General features: G+C 40.0%; 1 protein-coding gene across 4 annotated transcripts in view; it reads right to left on the reverse strand.

Annotated features, from left to right (window-relative positions):
• The window catches only part of LOC123507026 (calsenilin-like), a 228,853-nt gene that overhangs the window by 58,186 nt on the left and 151,004 nt on the right, over positions 1-19,663 (reverse strand). For all 4 annotated transcript variants that reach the window (XM_045259526.1, XM_045259525.1, XM_045259528.1 and 1 more), the window contains exon 5: positions 6,680-6,850. In XM_045259526.1, coding sequence (XP_045115461.1) covers positions 6,680-6,850 — 171 coding nt within the window. The remainder of the gene's footprint in view (positions 1-6,679; positions 6,851-19,663) is intronic.

A 19,663-nucleotide genomic window follows, 5' to 3' on the forward strand; every position in this document is an offset into this window, starting at 1 on the left:
CTCTCAATTCTCTTTTCTTTCCTTTCCCTTTTGTTTCAGTAATTCTAGTGTTTTTTTGTGATTTTCTCTTTATTCTCTCATTTATTTGTTTTGTTGTATTTTGTATATTTATCGTGGATTCCTTTTTTTTTCTCTTACTGTTCCATTATTTATTTTTCCTTTCTTTAATTTCCTTTTCTTTTATTTTCTTTAAGTTTTTATATCCTTTTTTTTCTTTTCTTCTTTCTGTGGTTCTGTTTCCTTAGTTCTTTTCTTAACACCCCTTTAGTACTAGGACACTTTTTTACCTTAGGATTTGTGTACGATTCGACCATTTTATTGACATTAAGAAGGGTCTATGGAGGTCAGAAGATTAATGGCCACAGTCTTCACTATTTTAATTCTCCACGTAAGTTTCTGAAGCTGTATCAAATCACGGAATAGTAAGCAGAGTGAATACAGAAACGCGTCATGGTGCTCAAGGGGGTTACTTCTCTCATTCTTTATCCTTTTCTATTTTGTTTCAGCGATTTTAGTGTCTTTGTGGTTTTCTTTTTATTCTCTCATTTATCTTCTTTGTTATATTTATCATGGAATCTTCTTTTTTCTTCATAATTCTTTCATAATTTATTTTTTTTCTTTTCTTTCATTTCCTTTTCTTTTATTTTCTTTTAGTCTTTCATCTACGTCTTGCAATTTGTGGGTTTTGTTAATATTCCCTTTATTTGTCTTTCTTTTTTCCATTTCCCTTATATTTCCTTCTTTTCTTTTCATATATGTACTTGTCTTATTGTTTTTCATTTTTCTTCCTTATCTCTTTCATCTACGTGTTTTTTTTTATTTCCCCTTTTCACTTCTCATTCTCTTCATCCTCTTCTTTCTTCTCCTCTTTCCACATGTTTAAAAATTTCATTCTTTTATATTTCCTTCCCTTCTTTCCCTTTTTCATGTATTTTCTCATTATCCTTCTTCCTATAATCCTTCTTCTTTTCCCTCAATCTCCTCCTTTCCATCGTATTCCAACTCCCTAACTTTATTTCCTCCATTCTCATCTTATTCCTCATCTTCAGTTCTCCTATGCTAGTCTTCCTCCTCCCCTTTCTCTTTCACCTGTTCTCCTGCTCCTTCTCCTCCTCTTCCTCCTGCTACTGGTGCTGTTCCCGATATCTGCGGAAGCGCCATCTGCTGTCCGGTTAGGTCTAATACATATAACAAAGGGCGGCTGTGAAGGCCTTAATACAGTGGCCAGCCCTTGTGTGTGTGTGTGTGTGTGTGTGTGTGGCACCGTCTGTCTCCCCCTCCCCTGTGTGTGTTTGTGTGTGTGTGACAAAGAGAGAGAGAGAGAGAGAGAGAGAGAGAGAGAGAGAGAGAGAGAGAGAGAGAGAGAGAGAGAGAGAGAGAGAGAGAGAGAGAGAGAGAGAGAGAGAGAGAGAGAGAGAGAGAGAGAGAGAGAGAGAGAGAGAGAGAGAGAGAGAGAGAGAGAGAGAGAGAATGGATACAAAAGTTAGAAATGACTAGCTAAGCAAAATGAAACAATGAAATGTCTAATCCAATCAAAAGGAAGTCCTATTTAGTTTTCCTGACGCAGCTTTCCTCGTCCACCAATCCCCTTCTCGCCTCCCTCACCGCCCAGCCAATCACGGGGCAGTGTTGATGGCTTACCTAACGTTACCTTGCTAATTGTGTGTTTGACCTTTAGTATTTGGTATCCTTTCCTTTTCTTCTTTCTGTGATTCTATTTAATTTTTTTTTCTCTCAATTCTCTTTTCTTTCCTTTCCCTTTTGTTTCAGTAATTCTAGTGTTTTTTGTGATTTTCTCTTTATTCTCTCATTTATTTGTTTTGTTGTATTTTGTATATTTATCGTGGATTCCTTTTTTTTTATCCCTTACTGTTCCATTATTTATTTTTCCTTTCTTTAATTTCCTTTTCTTTTATTTTCTTTAAGTTTTTATATCCTTTTTTTCTTTTCTTCTTTCTGTGGTTCTGTTTCCTTAGTTCTTTTCTTAACACCCCTTTAGTACTAGGACACTTTTTTACCTTAGGATTTGTGTACGATTCGACCATTTTATTGACATTAAGAAGGGTCTATGGAGGTCAGAAGATTAATAGCCACAGTCTTCACTATTTTAATTCCCCACGTAAGTTTCTGAAGCTGTATCAAATCACGGAATAGTAAGCAGAGTGAATACAGAAACGCGTCATGGTGCTCAAGGGGTTACTTCTCTCATTCTTTATCCTTTTCTATTTTGTTTCAGCAATTTTAGTGTTTTTGTGGTTTTCTTTTTATTCTCTCATTTATCTTCTTTGTTATATTTATCATGGAATCTTCTTTTTTCTTCATAATTCTTTCATAATTTATTTTTTTCTTTTCTTTCATTTCCTTTTCTTTTATTTTCTTTTAGTCTTTCGTCTACGTCTTGCAATTTGAGGGTTTTGTTAATATTCCCTTTATTTGTCTTTCTTTTTTCCATTTCCCTTATATTTCCTTCTTTTCTTTTCATATATGTACTTGTCTTATTGTTTTTCATTTTTCTTCCTTATCTCTTTCATCTACGTGTTTTTTTTTATTTCCCCTTTTCACTTCTCATTCTCTTCATCCCTCTTCTTTCTTCTCCTCTTTCCACATGTTTAAAAATTTCATTCTTTTATATTTTCTTACCTTCTTTCCCTTTTTCATGTATTTTCTCATTATCCTTCTTTCTATAATCCTTCTTCTTTTCCCTCAATCTCCTCCTTTCCATCGTATTCCAACTCCCTAACTTTATTTCGTCCATTCTCATCTTATTCCTCATCTTCAGTTCTCCTATGCTAGTCTTCCTCCTCCCCTTTCTCTTTCACCTGCTTCTCCTGCTCCTCCTCCTCCTCCTCCTCCTGCTACTGGTGCTGTTTCCGATATTTGCGGAAGCGCCATCTGCTGTCCGGCTAGGTCTAATACATATAACAAAGGGCAGCTGTGAAGGCCTTAATACAGTGGCCAGCCCTTGTGTGTGTGTGTGTGTGTGTGTGTGTGTGTGTGTGTGTGTGTGTGTGTGTGTGTGTGGCACCGTCTGTCTCCCCCTCCCCTGTGTGTGTTTGTGTGTGTGTGTGACAGAGAGAGAGAGAGAGAGAGAGAGAGAGAGAGAGAGAGAGAGAGAGAGAGAGAGAGAGAGAGAGAGAGAGAGAGAGAGAGAGAGAGAAACAAAGAGAGAGAGAGAGAACGAGACAGGGAGAGAGAAAAATATAAAGCGGGTGTTTTTTACTTTATGAGGCGGGGGCGTAGGACTCCACCCCCCACCCTTTGTTCCCTTTATAAGCTCAATTTGTCTCATGAAACGTTAAGAAAGCGGCGAGAAAGAGCGTCAAGTGGAGGCGGAGTGGAATTCATTGGGGTACTTCGCTGTTTAATTAAGTGACGCATACTAAGAAAAAACTGGGTCACTGTAGTGGATGGGGAACAGAAAACGAGGAACTGGATTAATGAAAGAAAACTGAAGTCGTGATGGGAGACGTAAAAGAAAGGAGGAGAAAAGGGAGAGGAATGGAAGGGAGGAAAGAAAAAGAAGGAAAGGGGAGAGAAAGATTGAAGAGAGGATGGAGTAATGGAAAGACAAAAGGTGGAAAGGGATGCAAGAAAGGAAAGGAGGGAATGATGAGGAGAGGAGGAAAAGAAGGGAGGGAGAGAAGGAAATGAAGAGAGATAAGAGAAAAGAAAGGAGACAGGGAAGGAAACATTTCAGAGTTGAGTCTATTTACTTTTTCCTTTATTCTCTCACTTGTTATTGTCATCTATATGATTTTTCCTAATTTAAACCATCCACTTTTTGTAATCTTTCTCCATTACTCTCTCTCTCTCTCTCTCTCTCTCTCTCTCTCTCTCTCTCTCTCTCTCTCTCTCTCTCTCTCTCTCTCTCTCTCTCATGCAATTTCCTTGCTATTCACTCACTCACTGACAAAACTCCTACAACTCGGCATTTTCACTCATATTTCTCGTTTCAGTGTTCCCTTCCCTCCCTCACTCACTCTTTCCCTCCCTCCCTCCCACCCTCACTCCTCCTTTCCTTCCCTCCCTCCCTCCCTCCCTCTTTGGCTCCTCACCTCCTTCCCTCTCTTCTGATTAAGGTAGTTTTTCTCCTAATCCATTTTCGCGAAGTTAAGACAAGCGTTCGTCTCTAAAAGTTTGCGGAGTGTGGGCTGCGGGGGCGTGCTGCTGCTGCTGCTGCTGCTGCTGCTGCTGCTGCTTCTTTTCATCCAACTTGCACGAGGGAAAGGAAACTACAAGTACCTTCATAATTCTAGCAAGTTTTGACGCGATGTTAGAGACGTTGATATGAATATTAATTGACACTAAATGTTTATCCATCATATGTTAACCTCGGAGTGATCTGAGTGTTCTGGAGAGGAAGACTTTCAGTAAACCATTGAAGTCAACACGTGTATGAAGGCCGGCCAAGGAAACACACGTCAGGTAATTGTGTCAGTGGTGCTGGGAAGTGTACGTGTCTCTTCCCGACTGTAGTCCAAAATCTGTTCCTCTTCTCTCCCTCTTCCTCTTCCTCTCTACTCGTCCTCGAAGCTTCCCCTCGCTTACTCTGCTCATTTTTTGCACACATTCTTTGCTTTCATCTTTATTTTTTTCCCTACGTGGCGGTTCACGCTCGCTTGCTGCCGAGAGTGTGGACAATGCTAACAATATCCCTTCACGTGGTACAGAAATGGATTGCTGGTATAGACACTTCATGAGCCTCCAATTTTCTTATCGTTATTATTTTTATTCAAGGAAAATAAACTGCCGGTAGGGAATCTTTGCCTTAAATTCATTCGGTATTTATGAGAAAGATAAGCAAAACTGATAGAGATAAAGAATATTTTACTTCCCCTTTCCTCGGTTATTTTTCACCCAGGAAGGAAAAAAACTGTCAAGAGAAAAACCTTTGCCTTAAATTCCTCGGGTTACTTATGGGAAAAGATAAGGAAAAATGATACGGCTAAGGAGTTTCTTTTTCCACATTTTCACAGTTCTTTTTCAGCCAGTCAGAAGAAACTGTCAACACAGAACCTTTGCCTCAGACTCAGACTTCCTCCGCACTCCTAACTTTCCCTCTGAATGAATTACCCTTTTCTTTTACACGACTTTCGCCTCTCCAGTCATCGCCAAGAGATCAGCGTGTTTGCGACTGTGCCATCTTTCCCTCCCTCCATCTCCTCTACGCCCCTTCCTCCATTCGCCGCGTCTCCACTGTCTCCTCTTCCTCTTCCTCCTCCTTCCCGCTCTCGTAAAACTGATCGTGCGTCGGCCATTACGTCAAAGTTACATTTCCATCCACGTCCTGCACTGTGTCCTCTTGGTGGCGCCTTCCCGTGACTTCCTCAACCTGTCCTGCGCGTTATGGCTTTCCCCTCAACTTGCTAAGCCCCCGTCCTGACCTGCAACTTCCATATTTTCCTTTCGTTCCCTTTCTGCATTCCAAAAGCTATCATAACATACAGCTACCCTTCCTTCTCTTCTGTTCCTCTCCTACATTCTTCCAGCTCTCCCCTGAACGTATCACCACCATCTCGTCTCCTCGTGTGTGTGTGTGTGTGTGTGTGTGTGTGTGTGTGTGTGTGTGTGGCTTCTATTTTCTTTTTATTCACCGTTTGTGTATTCTTCGAGATCTTTTTCTTACTTTCACTTCTTCTCTATTGACTCAAGGAAATGAACGAACGTAGCTCTTCTGTATTACACTTTCTGGTTATTGTTCTGCGGCCTCTTCCTCTTTTGCGTGGCTACTTTTGTTGTTTCTCTTTATGTATTTACTTTCTTCCATTCCCGGAGATCCATTTCATACCATCACTATATCTACTCCTCATGAATATAGCGGTTTTGCAATACAGTTTCCGGTTATTCTTCTGCAGTGTTTTCTTCTTTTACTTGACTGTTTTCTTTTCCAGTGTTTAGTTTACAGCATTCTTTGAGGCCTACTCCATAACACACCAATGCCATCCGGACTGTTTCACGAGAGCACAAGGTTGCATGTTGATTTTTTTTTCACAGTTCTCGTTCATGCATTTTTCCTCTCCATTACGTGACTTTCATGCCTCCCACTCCCTAAACCTCCTTCACAGCTCTTTCTTCCCTTTCCCCTCCCCTGAACCTTTCCCTGAACGTGCTCTACACTCCTGAGAAACACCGCCCCTCTCAGGACCTTACTAACAACGCAACAAAACTTTTAATACCTTAATGCACACCCCGAGACTTCTTCCTTCCTGCGCCACTTCTAAAATTCCTCATGGAAGCACCAAACTCCATAAATCTGGATTCTTCTCTTCAGCACCTCTCCTCAAACTACAAAGCAAACCCACATGCTTTTTTTTTTCGTGTTGAATTTAAATGAGTTGGAGAATATAACAACACACGAGTTTTTGTTTTTCTTCTGGAACTTAACTCGTTTCTACACTACTGCTACTGCTACTGCCACTACTACTACTACTACTACTACTACTACTACTACTACTACTACACAGCACACAACTTCATTACGATTCTCCTCCATTCTGCCACGCCTAATATCACAACTATAGCTAGATACACTACCACTATCACTACTACTACTACTATTACCACCACCACTACCACTACACTACCACCTCCACAGCACACACCTCCGAGCGAGCCTCCTCCATCCAGCCAGCCAGCCAGCCGCTCCTACCCACCACCCCAACCTTCTCCCCAAACTTACGTGTCTGTTATGCGAGTTTCTCCCCATGAGCTCGTGCACGGAGGATACGATGTCAGTGAGCTCCGCCTTCGTGATGCAGCCGTCACCGTTCACATCGTAGAGCTTGAAGGCAAATTTGAGCTTGTCGTAGGCAGTTCCTCGGAGGAGCTGGGACAGGCTGACTAATAAATCCTGGCAGAGGGAGAGAAAGACAGCGTTAGAGGACTGGGAGTGAGGGAGGATGTGTTGTTAGTTTACTGAGTGGTGGGGTGGTATGGGTTAGGATGGTGAGAATGTCTGAAGGTGGGGCTAAAGATGTAGAGGGAGGAGGCAAGATACAGAGTAAAGAGGAAACGTTATAGGAAGCATGTGTTAGAATATACAGATACATTGGGTAATACTTAACGAAATGGGGTTTTTATGGCACAAAATACTGAAAATTCGTCAGAAATCACTAAGACAAGGAACAAAAAGCCCTGTGAAGGATTATACGAAATACACAAAATTCAAACTACATTTCTAAACTAGGACTCAAGGAACAGTGGAATAGACTATAGTAAAACACAAAAACTTGTCAAAATTGTTACAATAAAAGACACAGATAACCCTGTAGGAAAAATATAGAGAAACACACACAAAAAAAAAAAAATAAATAAACAAAAAATACGGTAAAAATCACAAAAAATAGAAAGCCTGGAAACTGAGTACTACAAAACACACACACAAAAAAAAAAAAAACACAAAAACTCATCAGAATCATTAGAATAGAAAAAAATAGAGACCTCTTTAACAAAATCACACAAAAAAAAAAAAAAAATCACTAAAATAGAAAATATGCAACACTAACAAAATAACAACACACAAAAAATAACACTTGAGCTTCTCTCTCTCTCTTTCTCTCGCTCTCCCTTCACTCTTCCAGCGAGAGGACAAGACGTGGTGAAGGGAGAACGCGTCACGGTGAGTCACGCGTCTTACATCCGTCCCAAGCTTTAATATGTTAGCAAACACGCGTGACTTTTCTTGGCTCTTGTCACTTCGAAGGTCACGCGTGTTTGTTCCAGGTCAGGTGCGTGTGCAGGTGCGCGCGGTGCTTCCTGTCGCCCTGTGAGTGTCTTGCTTATTTAGCGGAATGGAGGCAAACATTCTGCGAGGCGCGACACAAAGGTGAAAAGATGAAGTTCAAAGGAAAAGTGTTGATGAACTTACCGTCTCTCTCTCTCTCTCTCTCTCTCTCTCTCTCTCTCTCTCTCTCTCTCTCTCTCTCTCATTCCCTTCCATCCAATGACGAATCTAGTAGCTTTCCGTGAACTGTACAATCATAATGAATAAACATGTAAAATAATAGTATGAAAATATATTTATTTACGACAAACACAAAAAATCTTATATATTTCAAAGGAACATCAACAAAACTCAATGAGTAAATCTAGAGAGAGAGAGAGAGAGAGAGAGAGAGAGAGAGAGAGAGAGAGAGAGAGAGAGAGAGAGAGAGAGAGAGAGAGAGAGAGAGAGAGAGAGAGAGAGAGAGAGAGAGAGAGAGAGAGAGAGAGAAAGAGAGAGAGAAAGAGAGAGAGAGAGACGTGTACACCATCTAAAAATAACTTCATAAACTTCATAAACAAAACCTGCAGCCACCGTCAGCCAGAGTCAGCCACCAGGTGTTTAGGAGACACTCAAGACGAGGGGGGTGGCCAGGTGACGTCCCGCGCTGGGCTAATGAGCGGGGAATCAAAGTTACCACACGGGACTCAGGTGAGGTAAGAGGCAAATTAACGCATTAGCGGAGAGCATTCCCCGTCACACACACACACACACACACACACACACACACACACACACACACACACCCTTATATATTCAGTCTCCTTTCTTTTGTTTTACGCACCCTTTTCCTTTTTGCAGTAGTAGTAGTAGTAGTAGTAGTAGTAGTAGTAGTAGTAGTAGTAGTAGTAGTAGTAGTAGTAGTAGTAGTAGTAGTAGTAGTAGTAGTAGTAGTAGTAGTAGTAGTAGTAGTAGTAGTAGTAGTAGTAGTAGTAGTAGTAGCAGTTAAAGTAGTTATAGTAGTAGTTATTGCTCTTCTAACAAACCCTCCCCATCCCCATTTCGTAGAAGTAGTAGTAGTAGTAGTAGTAGTAGTACTAGTAGTAGTGATAGTAGTAATGGTAGTCGTAGCAGTTTTTCTTACTCTAAAATACGACGAAAGAAACGGAAATCAAAACAAACATTAAGAAAAAAAAACCACGAAGGAAAATAAGAAAAGGATTGACAAACAGAAAAAGATGAAAAAATAGAAAAGAAAAAGGCAGATCGATACTTCCTTCACGTCATGAGACATAATCAATCTTAAACAATTAACTTAACACTCGCCCTGAAGATAAAGAGAGAAGAGGGAGAGGGAGAGGGAGAAGGAAGGAAGAAAGCAGAAATATATGGAAAAAAAAGGAAAATTATGCAAGAGAAGGGGAAGACAGAGGAGATGAAGGAAACAAAGGGGAAACAGGAACTTTGTCTTGTGATAGGAAAAAAGTGCTGAGGGGAAAATGAGACGAGAGTGAGCACTGTGAGGGGATGATAAATGTGACGGATTATGGGAAAACTGAGAGAGAGAGAGAGAGAGAGAGAGAGAGAGAGAGAGAGAGAGAGAGAGAGAGAGAGAGAGAGAGAGAGAGAGAGAGAGAGAGAGAGAGAGAGAGAGAGAGAGAGAGAGAGAGAGAGAGAGAGAGAGAGAGAGAGAGAGAGAGAGAGAGAGAGAGAGAGAGAGAGAGAGAGAGAGAGAGAGAGAGAGAGAGAGAGAGAGAGAGAGAGAGAGAGAGAGAGAGAGAGAGAGAGAGAGACATGAGTAAGATGGACCGAAGGAGAGAGGAGTGCTTGATAAGATGCTAGAATGAATGCGAGGAGGAGGAGGAGGAGGAGGAGGAGGAGGAGGAGGAGCATTACAAGAGATTACAAAGGTTTACAAAGGATAACAAACATGAAGTCCTTTAGCTCCTTCCAAGGCTGTTTGATTACACTACACTACACTAACTACTGGAGGAGGAGGAGGAGGAGGAGGAGGAGGAGGAGGAGGAGGAGGAGGAGGAGGACCAGGACAAGAACAAAATAATAGAAAGAAAAAGGATAAAGAGGCTACGATAATGGAAAGGAGGAATGAGAAGAGCAGGAGGTAGGAGTGAGAAAGAGGAGAAAGAGGAAGAGGACATGATAATGGAGAGAGAGAGGAGGAGAGGAAAAGTGAGAGCAGAGAAGAGGAGGCTGTAAAGTTTAGGAAAGTGTGTTCCGCTCTCATCCCTTTCATTTCTCAAGGGGGGAGTGTATCTTCATCCCAGCTTCACTCCGACCCTGCCTTGCCCTCTGTCGGCGGCGGTGGTGGTGGTGGTGGTGGTGGTGGTGGTGATGGTGGTGATGGTGGTGGTGGTGGTGGTGATGGTAGTGGTGGTGGTGGTGGTCAAGAAGCCGTATATCAATAACAGCAAACAAAGGACAGTGGTACTTTCATGCTCTTGACCCCCCGCTTTCAACCCTTCCGTGTCTCTCTCTCTCTCTCTCTCTCTCTCTCTCTCTCTCTCTCTCTCTCTCTCTCTCTCTCTCTCTCTCTCTCTCTCTCTTATTTTCTCTTCATCTTCTTCTTCATCTGTTTCTTCCTCTTTTTCTTTTCTTTCTCTATTTTTTTTTGCTTTCTTTGCTTTGACCTATTTTCTTGTGTGTGTGTGTGTGTGTGTGTGTGTGTGTGTGTGTGTGTGTGTGTGTGTGTGTGTGTGTGTGTGTGTGTGTGTGTGTGTGTGTGTGTGTGTGTGTGTGTGTGTGTGTGTGTGTGTGTGTGTGTGTGTGTGTGTGTGTGTGTCTGTGTGTGTGGGTGCATTACAGATAAAACTAAAACACACTCCCATAGTCCTTAACGAGGCACTTTATTCCCTCCCTCCGCCTCACTTAACTAAACGAGAGTCCACTTTATTACCTGAGCGAATTCTAAACCCCATTGCAAATTCCGTAATGCTACAGTTAATACGGCAATGCATCGTGTTTGTGTTTGTGTCATGTGGTTTGCTAAATGTAATAAATGAACAAGTTGATTCATTATTTGAACTTTAATGAACTGACAATCAAGTAGGCCTTTTTTTTTATTAATATTGTTGCCCTTGGCCTGTTTCTCCTCTTGTATAAAAAAAATTGTCTCTAGATAGATAAGTAAATAAATATACAAGTAAATAGGTAAATATATGCATTGTAATTTATTAAGTATAGTGAGTGAAAACATCGAATTTATTAAGAAATGTATTGACGGTAAGAAAATAGAACGAAATGAATAAATAAAAGGATAAATTCGAACCAAAAGTATGTCGATCCAAGATTCCTAAATACGGTTCTTGATATCTCATTATGAAGTACAGGTGGTGAAAATATCCTGTTTATAAAGACACGTCCACACAAAGTCAAAACAATTACAAAGAAAAAGAAAAAGAAAACGCCTCTTCTAAAACAATAAGAAAATACATCCATTTAAAATTCATAGACAAAATTTCTTATATATAAAAATTCTTATGCACTGGAATTCAAAAAAGGAAAAAAATACAAAAAGGAAGAAAAAAAAATTGAAACATCCAAAAAATATATACATTCCCAAAATCAAGAAAAAAAAGCATTATATCACTACACAACAATACCACCAACGCCCTTTATCAAGAAACACACCCTTTATGAAATCCACTCTAACACCACACGAGAAACCACTTCAGCCTTCAATTCACCTCATTAAGAAACACAATAGCAGTAAAATTAGCCATGATCGTATTAGTTCAAAGCAAGCTCAACCATCCGTGACTTTCCCAAAACAACGACATACTTTCAATTCACCACATTAACCCCTTCAGCACTGGAACACATTTTAATCATGAATATTTGATGTGATTAGACGATTTTATTGATATTAGAAAGGGTTATGGTGGTCAGAAGATTAATGCCCAGAGTCTTGACTATTCTAATCCCCCACATAAGTTTCTGAAGCTGCAGGAAATCACAAAATAGTAAGCAGAAAGGGTTGAGAAGTATAATAGTCGTAAAATTCACTATAATCTTGTTAATAAAAAGAAAATGTACGTAACAAACCGTAAATTTAAAAACTCTGCTGCCGGGGAGGGAAAAGGAGGAGTGAGGGGAGGAGTGAGGGGACAAAGGGGGGAGGGGAGAAGGGAAGCATTAATCCCATCTGGAGGGTCCACGCAATATTGCCCCGCGCCGGAAACACTTGGTGGAATGTAGTTGTATTCAAGGACAAAGGAGAGGCGATTCATTACTCCCCGTGCGCCCTGTGGAAGCCATCGGTCTTTAAGATAGTGTGTGTGTGTGTGTGTGTGTGTGTGTGTGTGTGTTGGTTGCGAATTCAAGGTCAGCGTTCTCAGTTTTTCTTTCCTCCTTATTGTTTTAACAGTGTCTTTACAGTTACATTCTCTCTCTCTCTCTCTCTCTCTCTCTCTCTCTCTCTCTCTTATTACAACTGTTTCCTTCCTCCTTTCTCTCTTCCACCTCTATGACCTTCCTCTCTCTGTCTCTTACACACACACACACACACACACACACACACACACACACACACACACACACACACACACACACACACACAAGGCAGCAGAAGCAATATCACGTCACAAAGCACCAAGAGTCATCTGGTTGGGGGAGAGGGGATGAGATGGGGATGGGGAAGAGGAGGGTGGACGAGATGAGAATCGGGAGGAGAGGGTTATCAGTAGTCAAGAAGTCTGAACCGGAAAGGCAGACAAGGGAGGTTAGGTTAGGTTAGGTTAGGTTAGGTTAGGCAAGGTTAGTTTGGGTTGGGTTAGGTTTATATAGGTAAGGTTAGGTTAGGTTAGGTTAATTTAGGTTAGTTTAGCTTTTGTTAAGTTTATTTAGGTTAGGTTAGGTTATTTAAGGTTAGGTTAGGTTAGGTTTAATTAGTTAGGTTAGGTTAAGTTGAGTTAGGCTTGGTTAGGTTAGATTACTTTAGGAGGATGGAGAAGCATAGATAAACGGTACATGAAAGATAATATGAATGGGAAAAAAAGGGGAAGGAATAAAATAGGGCAAAAATTAGAAACAGAGAGAGACAGACAGAAAGAAGACATGGAGAAAAAAAGAAAAAAAATGAAAGACGGCAAAAAGTATTGATTTAAAATGAAAAAAAGAAAAGCCATAATACCAAAACAAAAGGGAAATATAACAAACATGGCAGGAAAATAAAAAAAAGAAATAATAGAAGACTTTCAGAAAAAAAGGAAGAAACGAGAAAATACAACATAAGTGAATGAGAAACACAAAAGAAATGGAAAGAAAAGATGGATAAGAAAAGATGGATAACTGTAACAAAGACGGGGAAGAAGAAGAGCGAGTAGGAAACAGGAAGCGAGACGGTGGAGGAACAAGGCGAGCAGTGGGAAGCAAAATGAACAGGAAGAAAGCGGGGCTGACAACCTCCTCCGCGACACCTTGAGGGAGACTGATTGCTCTCATTAGGCATGTAGTCCAAGTTAAGACCGTCCCTTTAGAGAGAGAGAGAGAGAGAGAGAGAGAGAGAGAGAGAGAGAGAGAGAGAGAGAGAGAGAGAGAGAGAGAGAGAGAGAGAGAGAGAGAGAGAGAGAGAGAGAGAGAGAGAGAGAGAGATAATGTGTGTCTCGGCCCATTCCGGTCTTCTAGTGTTTAACAAAGCAAGTGTGTGTGTGTGTGTGTGTGTGTGTGTGTGTGTGTGTGTGTGTGTGTGTGTGTGTTTCCGCTACACAACTTCTTTCTGCCTTTCAAACACATTTTTTTTCTTTCTTAATAACATTCTATAAAAAAAGAGATAAAAAAAAATGAAAGACAAGAGAAGAGAGCAGAGAACTGGATGAAAAGCAACACAAAAATGCAAATCTTCAAATAGAAATACCGAAAGAAGGAACAAGAGACAAGAATGCAGACACATAAATAAAAAAATAATAATAAAAGAGAAAATGAACTTCTAAACAGCGGAGAAGAATAGAAAAGAACAGAAAATACGAAAATATACAAACACAGCAAATAACAAATGAAACAAAATGAACAAAAGAAGTGAAAAACGTAAATAGATCAATTAAAAAGATTAAAAAGAAAAAAAAAGAAAAAAAGTATGGAAATTAAAGATATTAGAAACGAGAAATGAAGAAAATGTATGAAAAAAATGAAAAAAATATAAAGGTCACACGGCCATGAGTACCAGAGAGAGAGAGAGAGAGAGAGAGAGAGAGAGAGAGAGAGAGAGAGGACTTTTTATATAGGATTTATAATACTTGGATTGTTTTGCGACTTTTCTGAAAAATTACTCCCGTTTTTTCTTTCGCTTCGCTTAGAAAGAAAATGGAAGGAAAAAAAGTAACGTGGAGGAAGTGAATGAAACAAGAGAAGGTCAGAGAGCACATCCTGAGAGAGAGAGAGAGAGAGAGAGAGAGAGAGAGAGAGAGAGAGAGAGAGAGAGAGAGAGAGAGAATGTAAAAAAGGTGACAGTATTTATATGCATACGAGGATCTTGTGTGGATATTGATCGTGTGTGTGTGTGTGTGTGTGTGTGTGTGTGTGTGTGTGCATGAGTGTCTTGATTCTCTCTCTCTCTCTCTCTCTCTCTCGCCTTCTCTATTTATTCTTCCTCCATCCTTCCTTTCTTTGTCTTCTTTCTCTCAACATTTCCTTTCTGCTACACATCTCCTTTTTCAACATTTGCTCGTCCCTCCTCAATAGTCTCTCTCCTTTCCTCTTTCTCTAACACTCCTCCTCCTCCTCCTCCTCCTCCTCCTCCTCCTCCTCCTCCTCTTCCTCCTCCTTCCTATTCTTTCTCCTCCTTCCTCTCCCCCCTAAGGTAGTTTCAGCCTCTCTCCTCAGAAAAATGACTTCAATTGTCTTTCTTCCCCAAACTTTTCTCTGCACTGCTTAAAAAAAAAGTCTAGACAGAAGAAAAACGATTATCTACCTTAAATTTCTCCAGACTTTGCTGAAAAAATGAAAATGAAGGAAGAAAAAGTAAGAAAGAAAAGAAGAAAGAAGAAAAGAAAGAAGACAGAAAAAAAAGAAAACGATTATCTAACTTAACTTCAGCTTAATTCAGGAAAGAAAAAAAGAAGAAAAAGAAAGGAAGAAAAAGAAGAAAAGAAGATAAATGAAAGAAGGAAAGAAAGAAGAAAAGAAGAAGGAAGAAAGAAAAAGAAGAAAAATGATTATCTAACGTAAAATTTTCCAGACTTTGTTGAGGAAAGGACAAGAAGAAAGAAAAATCAAAAAGGAAAAGAAGGAAAGAAGAAAGAAAAAAGAAAGAAAAAAAGAAGGAAGAAAGAAAAAGAAGAAAATGATTATCTACCTTAACTTCAGCTATTGTTCAGGAAAGAAAAAAAGAAAAAGAAAGGAAGAAAAGAAGAAAAGGAGATAAATGAAAGAAGGAAAGAAAGAAAAATGAAGGAAGAAAAATATAAGAAAAACGATTATCTAACTTAAATTTCTCCAGACTTTGTTAAGGAAAAGAACTTCACTTTGTAAAAAAAAAAAAAAAAATGGATGAGATGGTGTTAACTTCTACACTGACATGGTTGAGCTTACAAAACACACACAAAAAATGAAAAAGCCTGAAAAATATGAAGGAAATCACACAGGAGACGTAAAAATAGTATCAATCTAGTCTATAATAACAGTAACTAAATAAACAAACATATTTAAATAAGAGAAAAAAAAATATGAGGAAAAATAGTAAAAATATGAAAAAAAATGTGAAGGAATTTGTACAGGAAACTTAAATAAATGTTAATTTGATCTCGAAAAAAAAAAATTAACCAACAGAAAACGAAGAAAAATGACAAAATAAGAAAAAAAACAGAAACCATTAATGAAAGTGAGAGAAAACAACAGCAATTCAACCTCAAAAAAAAAAAAATAATAATAAATAAAACAAACTAAAGAAAATATATAATAAAAAGAACCAACACAGCACAATAGTCACGAAGAAAACGAAAAGAGAAACACAATAACGTAACACAAAAAGAAAACGGGAATAAGGGAAAAGCCGTGACTCCATTAGCTCGCCTTCACCTGTTTCTTTCCGGCCATTCAATGAGTCTCCTCCCGGCGCCCTTCTTTTGGCCGCCTTCCCGCTCCCGCCCTCCGCTCCTCCCGCCCGATAATCACCCACAATCACGGCCTTCCTTCCCTCTGTCCACCGGCGGCTCTCGGGGAAACATATTGCCAGAGAGAGAGAGAGAGAGAGAGAGAGAGAGAGAGAGAGAAATTTGTATTCTGCAAACGAACCAAGACTAATTTCTCACTAATCCTCAACATCCTTAGTCTTTAGAGGTAGCTTGAGGAGGAGGAGGAGGAGGAGGAGGAGGAGGAGGAGGAGGAGGAGGAGGAGGAGGAGGAGGAGGAGGAGGAAGGAGGAGGAGGAGGATGTTAGGAGAAGGAGGAGAAGGTTAGGAGAATGAAGAGGAGAAGGAGGAGGAGGAGGAGGTTAGGAAGACGAGGAGAAGGAGGAGGAGGAAGGAGGAGGAGGAGGAGGAGGAGGAGGAGGAGGAGGAGAGGAGGAGGAGAAAATTAAGAGGACGAGGAGGAAATAAATAACATTGTATAAGCCCACAAAGTACTAGAAGAGGGATAGATAAGTAAAAGTTTCCTCCCTAACTTCAATATAATCCTGAAAATCCTTCCCTAATTATTTTTTTCTTTCCTTTATTTATCCTCCCCTTTCCTTTTCCTTCTTTTCTTTCCTTTCTTTTCCTTTCTCTTCCTATCTCATTTCTATAACACATTCTCCTCTAGTTATTTTTCCCTTCCTTTCTTTATCTTTTCCTTTCCTTCTTTTTTTCTTTTTCCTTTTCTCTTCCTTTCTCTTCCTATCCCATTTCTACAACACATTTTCCCTTGTTATTTTTTTCTTCTTTCCTTTTTCCTTTCCTTTCCTTTTCTCTTTTCCCTTCCTTTTCCTTTCTCTTCCCTACAACACGCTCTTTCTTTCCTTTATCCTCTGAAACTCTTCCTTTTTTCCTCTTTTATTTTCTTCTATGATAATGTGTTTCTCTCTCTCTCTCTCTCTCTCTCTCTCTCTCTCTCTCTCTCTCTCTCTCTCTCTCTCTCTCTCTCTCTCTCTCTCAAGGCGTGGCGCGCTGGTCTACTGAGAGAAAACTTTAATTTTTGCAAGATATTCACCAGCTGAGACGGTCTGGCGGAGTCCAATTAGCAGGAGAAGGAGGTAGAAGGACGTGGGCGAGGATGGAGAGGCGGTAGTGGAGTGGGAGTGCTGGAGTGGGTGGAGTGGGTGGTGTGGGTGAGAGAAGCAGTGGTAGTAATGGTGGACGTAGGAGAGAGTAGATGGTGATGGTGGTGGAAAGCAGTAGGGGAGAGGTAGTGGTGGTGGTGATGGAGGCGGTGATGGTGGTGGTGATGGAGGTGGTGATGGTGGTGGTGATGGTGGTGGTGATGGTACAGATGGGGGAGGGAAGAAGGAGTTGGAGGATGATGGGATGGATTTCTGTGACGGGTCTTAAGGAAAAGGGAAGATTAATGGAGTGATATTTGGAAAGTTTGGACGCTGTGACGTGGTGTGATTAAGAAGGGTATTTTGAAACTCTCCTGCACCGAATCTCTATTACATAAAAAAAACCTCACATATTATTTCAGGAACAGCCATTTGTAGGTCTCAGATGGCTTCTTAAAACTTCCCTTGTCTTATCTTATTTGTTTTCTTATCGTCTGTGGGTTTAAGGATGACGTTTGATAGTGACAGACTACAAAAATTTCTATATGTTTAACCTCTTCAGTACTGGGACTCATTTTTATCTTGAGATTTGCGTACGATTAGACCATTTTATTGACATTAGAAGGGTCTATGGAGGTCAGAAGATTCATGGCCACAGTCTTCAGTATTTTAATCCCCCACATAAGTTTCTGAATCTGTATAAAATCACCAAATAGTAAGCGGAATGAATATGGAAACGCTTCAAACTACTGAAGGGGTTAACAGAAGAAACGCTGTTGAGAACTTGGCCATTCATCTCTGCGTGGTGTTGGGAAATATAAACCAACACATTAAAAACACTCGCTTAATATCTCATAACCAATCAATTTATTCCACTAGAGAATAATTTTACATTTTCTACCCCTATTTTCTCACTGGACCTCAAATTATACAGATTCAAAGCACCAATTAAGTATACAGAGCTGAGGAATCTTGAAATAATATCACTCTAGTTATCTGAGACCTGGAGGGAATAAAAATAAAGCAATATGAATGTGTGGTAAAGTTTGCTGAAGATTCCCATTCGATTCATCCTTCATAGAAAACGGGTGTCACAAATCCAGTAGCCAATGTCCCGAGATAGTCTCTCCTCCACACCCCATGAATCCTGTCCTCTCTCCTTCCTCCTTCCTCCTTCCATCTTCCATCTTCCTTAAGTCCTTCCTCGATTTTATTATCCTACATCTCTCTCTCTCTCTCTCTCTCTCTCTCTCTCTCTCTCTCTCTCTCTCTCTCTCTCTCTCTCTCTCTCTCTCTCTCTCTTTCTCTCAGTAATCCGATTTTCTGTTGTCTGTATTCCTCCCCTTTCTCAATCTCTAATCTTCTTCACCTCTCTCTCTCTCTCTCTCTCTCTCTCTCTCTCTCTCTCTCTCTCTCTCTCACCAATCTCGCCTGACCTATTTTCCCAAAGACTGTGTTTAAAAGTAGGAAAGTTTACCCATCACATTCCCTCACTACGATGGGGAGAGAGGGAGGGGGAAGAGGGGAAAGGGAAGGGGAAGGGGAGGAGAGGAAAGATGTAGAGAAGACGGGACGGGAAGGAGGAATGACTAGAGGAGAAACAAACAAAGAGGGAAGAAGAGGATAAGATAGATAGAATGAGGGAGAGCAGAAGAGGAAGAGGTAAGAAGGAAAGAAGAGGGAGACAGACAGGGAGAAACATAGAAAAGGAAGAAAGGAGAAAAGAGGAGAGGAAAAAAGGGAAGAAAAGAGAGGAGAAGGAAGGATAATGAGAGAAAATGAGTGAGGAAAAGAGATAAAGGAAGAAGTGAAATGGAGGTATCAGAGAGAGAGAGAGAGAGAGAGAGAGAGAGAGAGAGAGAGAGAGAGAGAGAGAGAGAGAGAGAAAGGTGGAGGAAACTCAAGCGGTTTCTCTCATAAAGGTATTGGCGAGTGGAGAAAAAGGAATGAAGGTAGGAATTTTCTCTCTCTCTCTCTCTCTCTCTCTCTCTCTCTCTCTCTCTCTCTCTCTCTCTCTCTCTCGCTACACAACCAACGTGACCTACCTGAGTTAAATTCTACCTTGGTATGCAATGTACATGTTTTATTTTTTGTTCATTATAGCGTAAACAGAATATATATATATATATATATATATATATATATATATATATATATATATATATATATATATATATATATATATATATATATATATGTTGTTTACTTATTTATTCATAGAAAATTAATTCAGTAAAGATAACAGAGATAATAATGATAATAAACACATCAATAGTTATGAAACAAAGAGGCAGTGAAACGTACTTAGAGGCAGAGACAACACTTGCATTACGAGTACTGTTCTCGGTGCGTCTTTCAAATAAAATGTAGAAATTCGAGAAACTGTAACAGCTTGAAATTGTTGTGGAAAAGTATGCAGCTACTTCATCTCCTGAAATTACGCAGTACATGTATGTATTGGATAAAGCATCGAGCTTTGATGGACTTTTGATCATAAAGAACTTGTATTGCTGGATGTATTATCATATGAATTATGTACTAATTAAACCGAAATAAACAAAATAAAACGAATTTAAATTGATAAATAAACAAATAGATAGCGATAATTACGATGCGCGTGACGGAGATAATGATGCGATTCCACAATAACGATGCGAGTTTCCACGATAACGATGCGAGTTTGCACGATAACGATGCAAGTTTCCACGATAACGATACGAGTTTTCACGATAACGATGCGAGTTTCCATGATAACGATGCGAGTTTCCATG

The sequence above is a fragment of the Portunus trituberculatus genome, chromosome 21 (assembly GCF_017591435.1).
Source record: "Portunus trituberculatus isolate SZX2019 chromosome 21, ASM1759143v1, whole genome shotgun sequence".
Lineage (NCBI taxonomy): Eukaryota > Metazoa > Arthropoda > Malacostraca > Decapoda > Portunidae > Portunus > Portunus trituberculatus.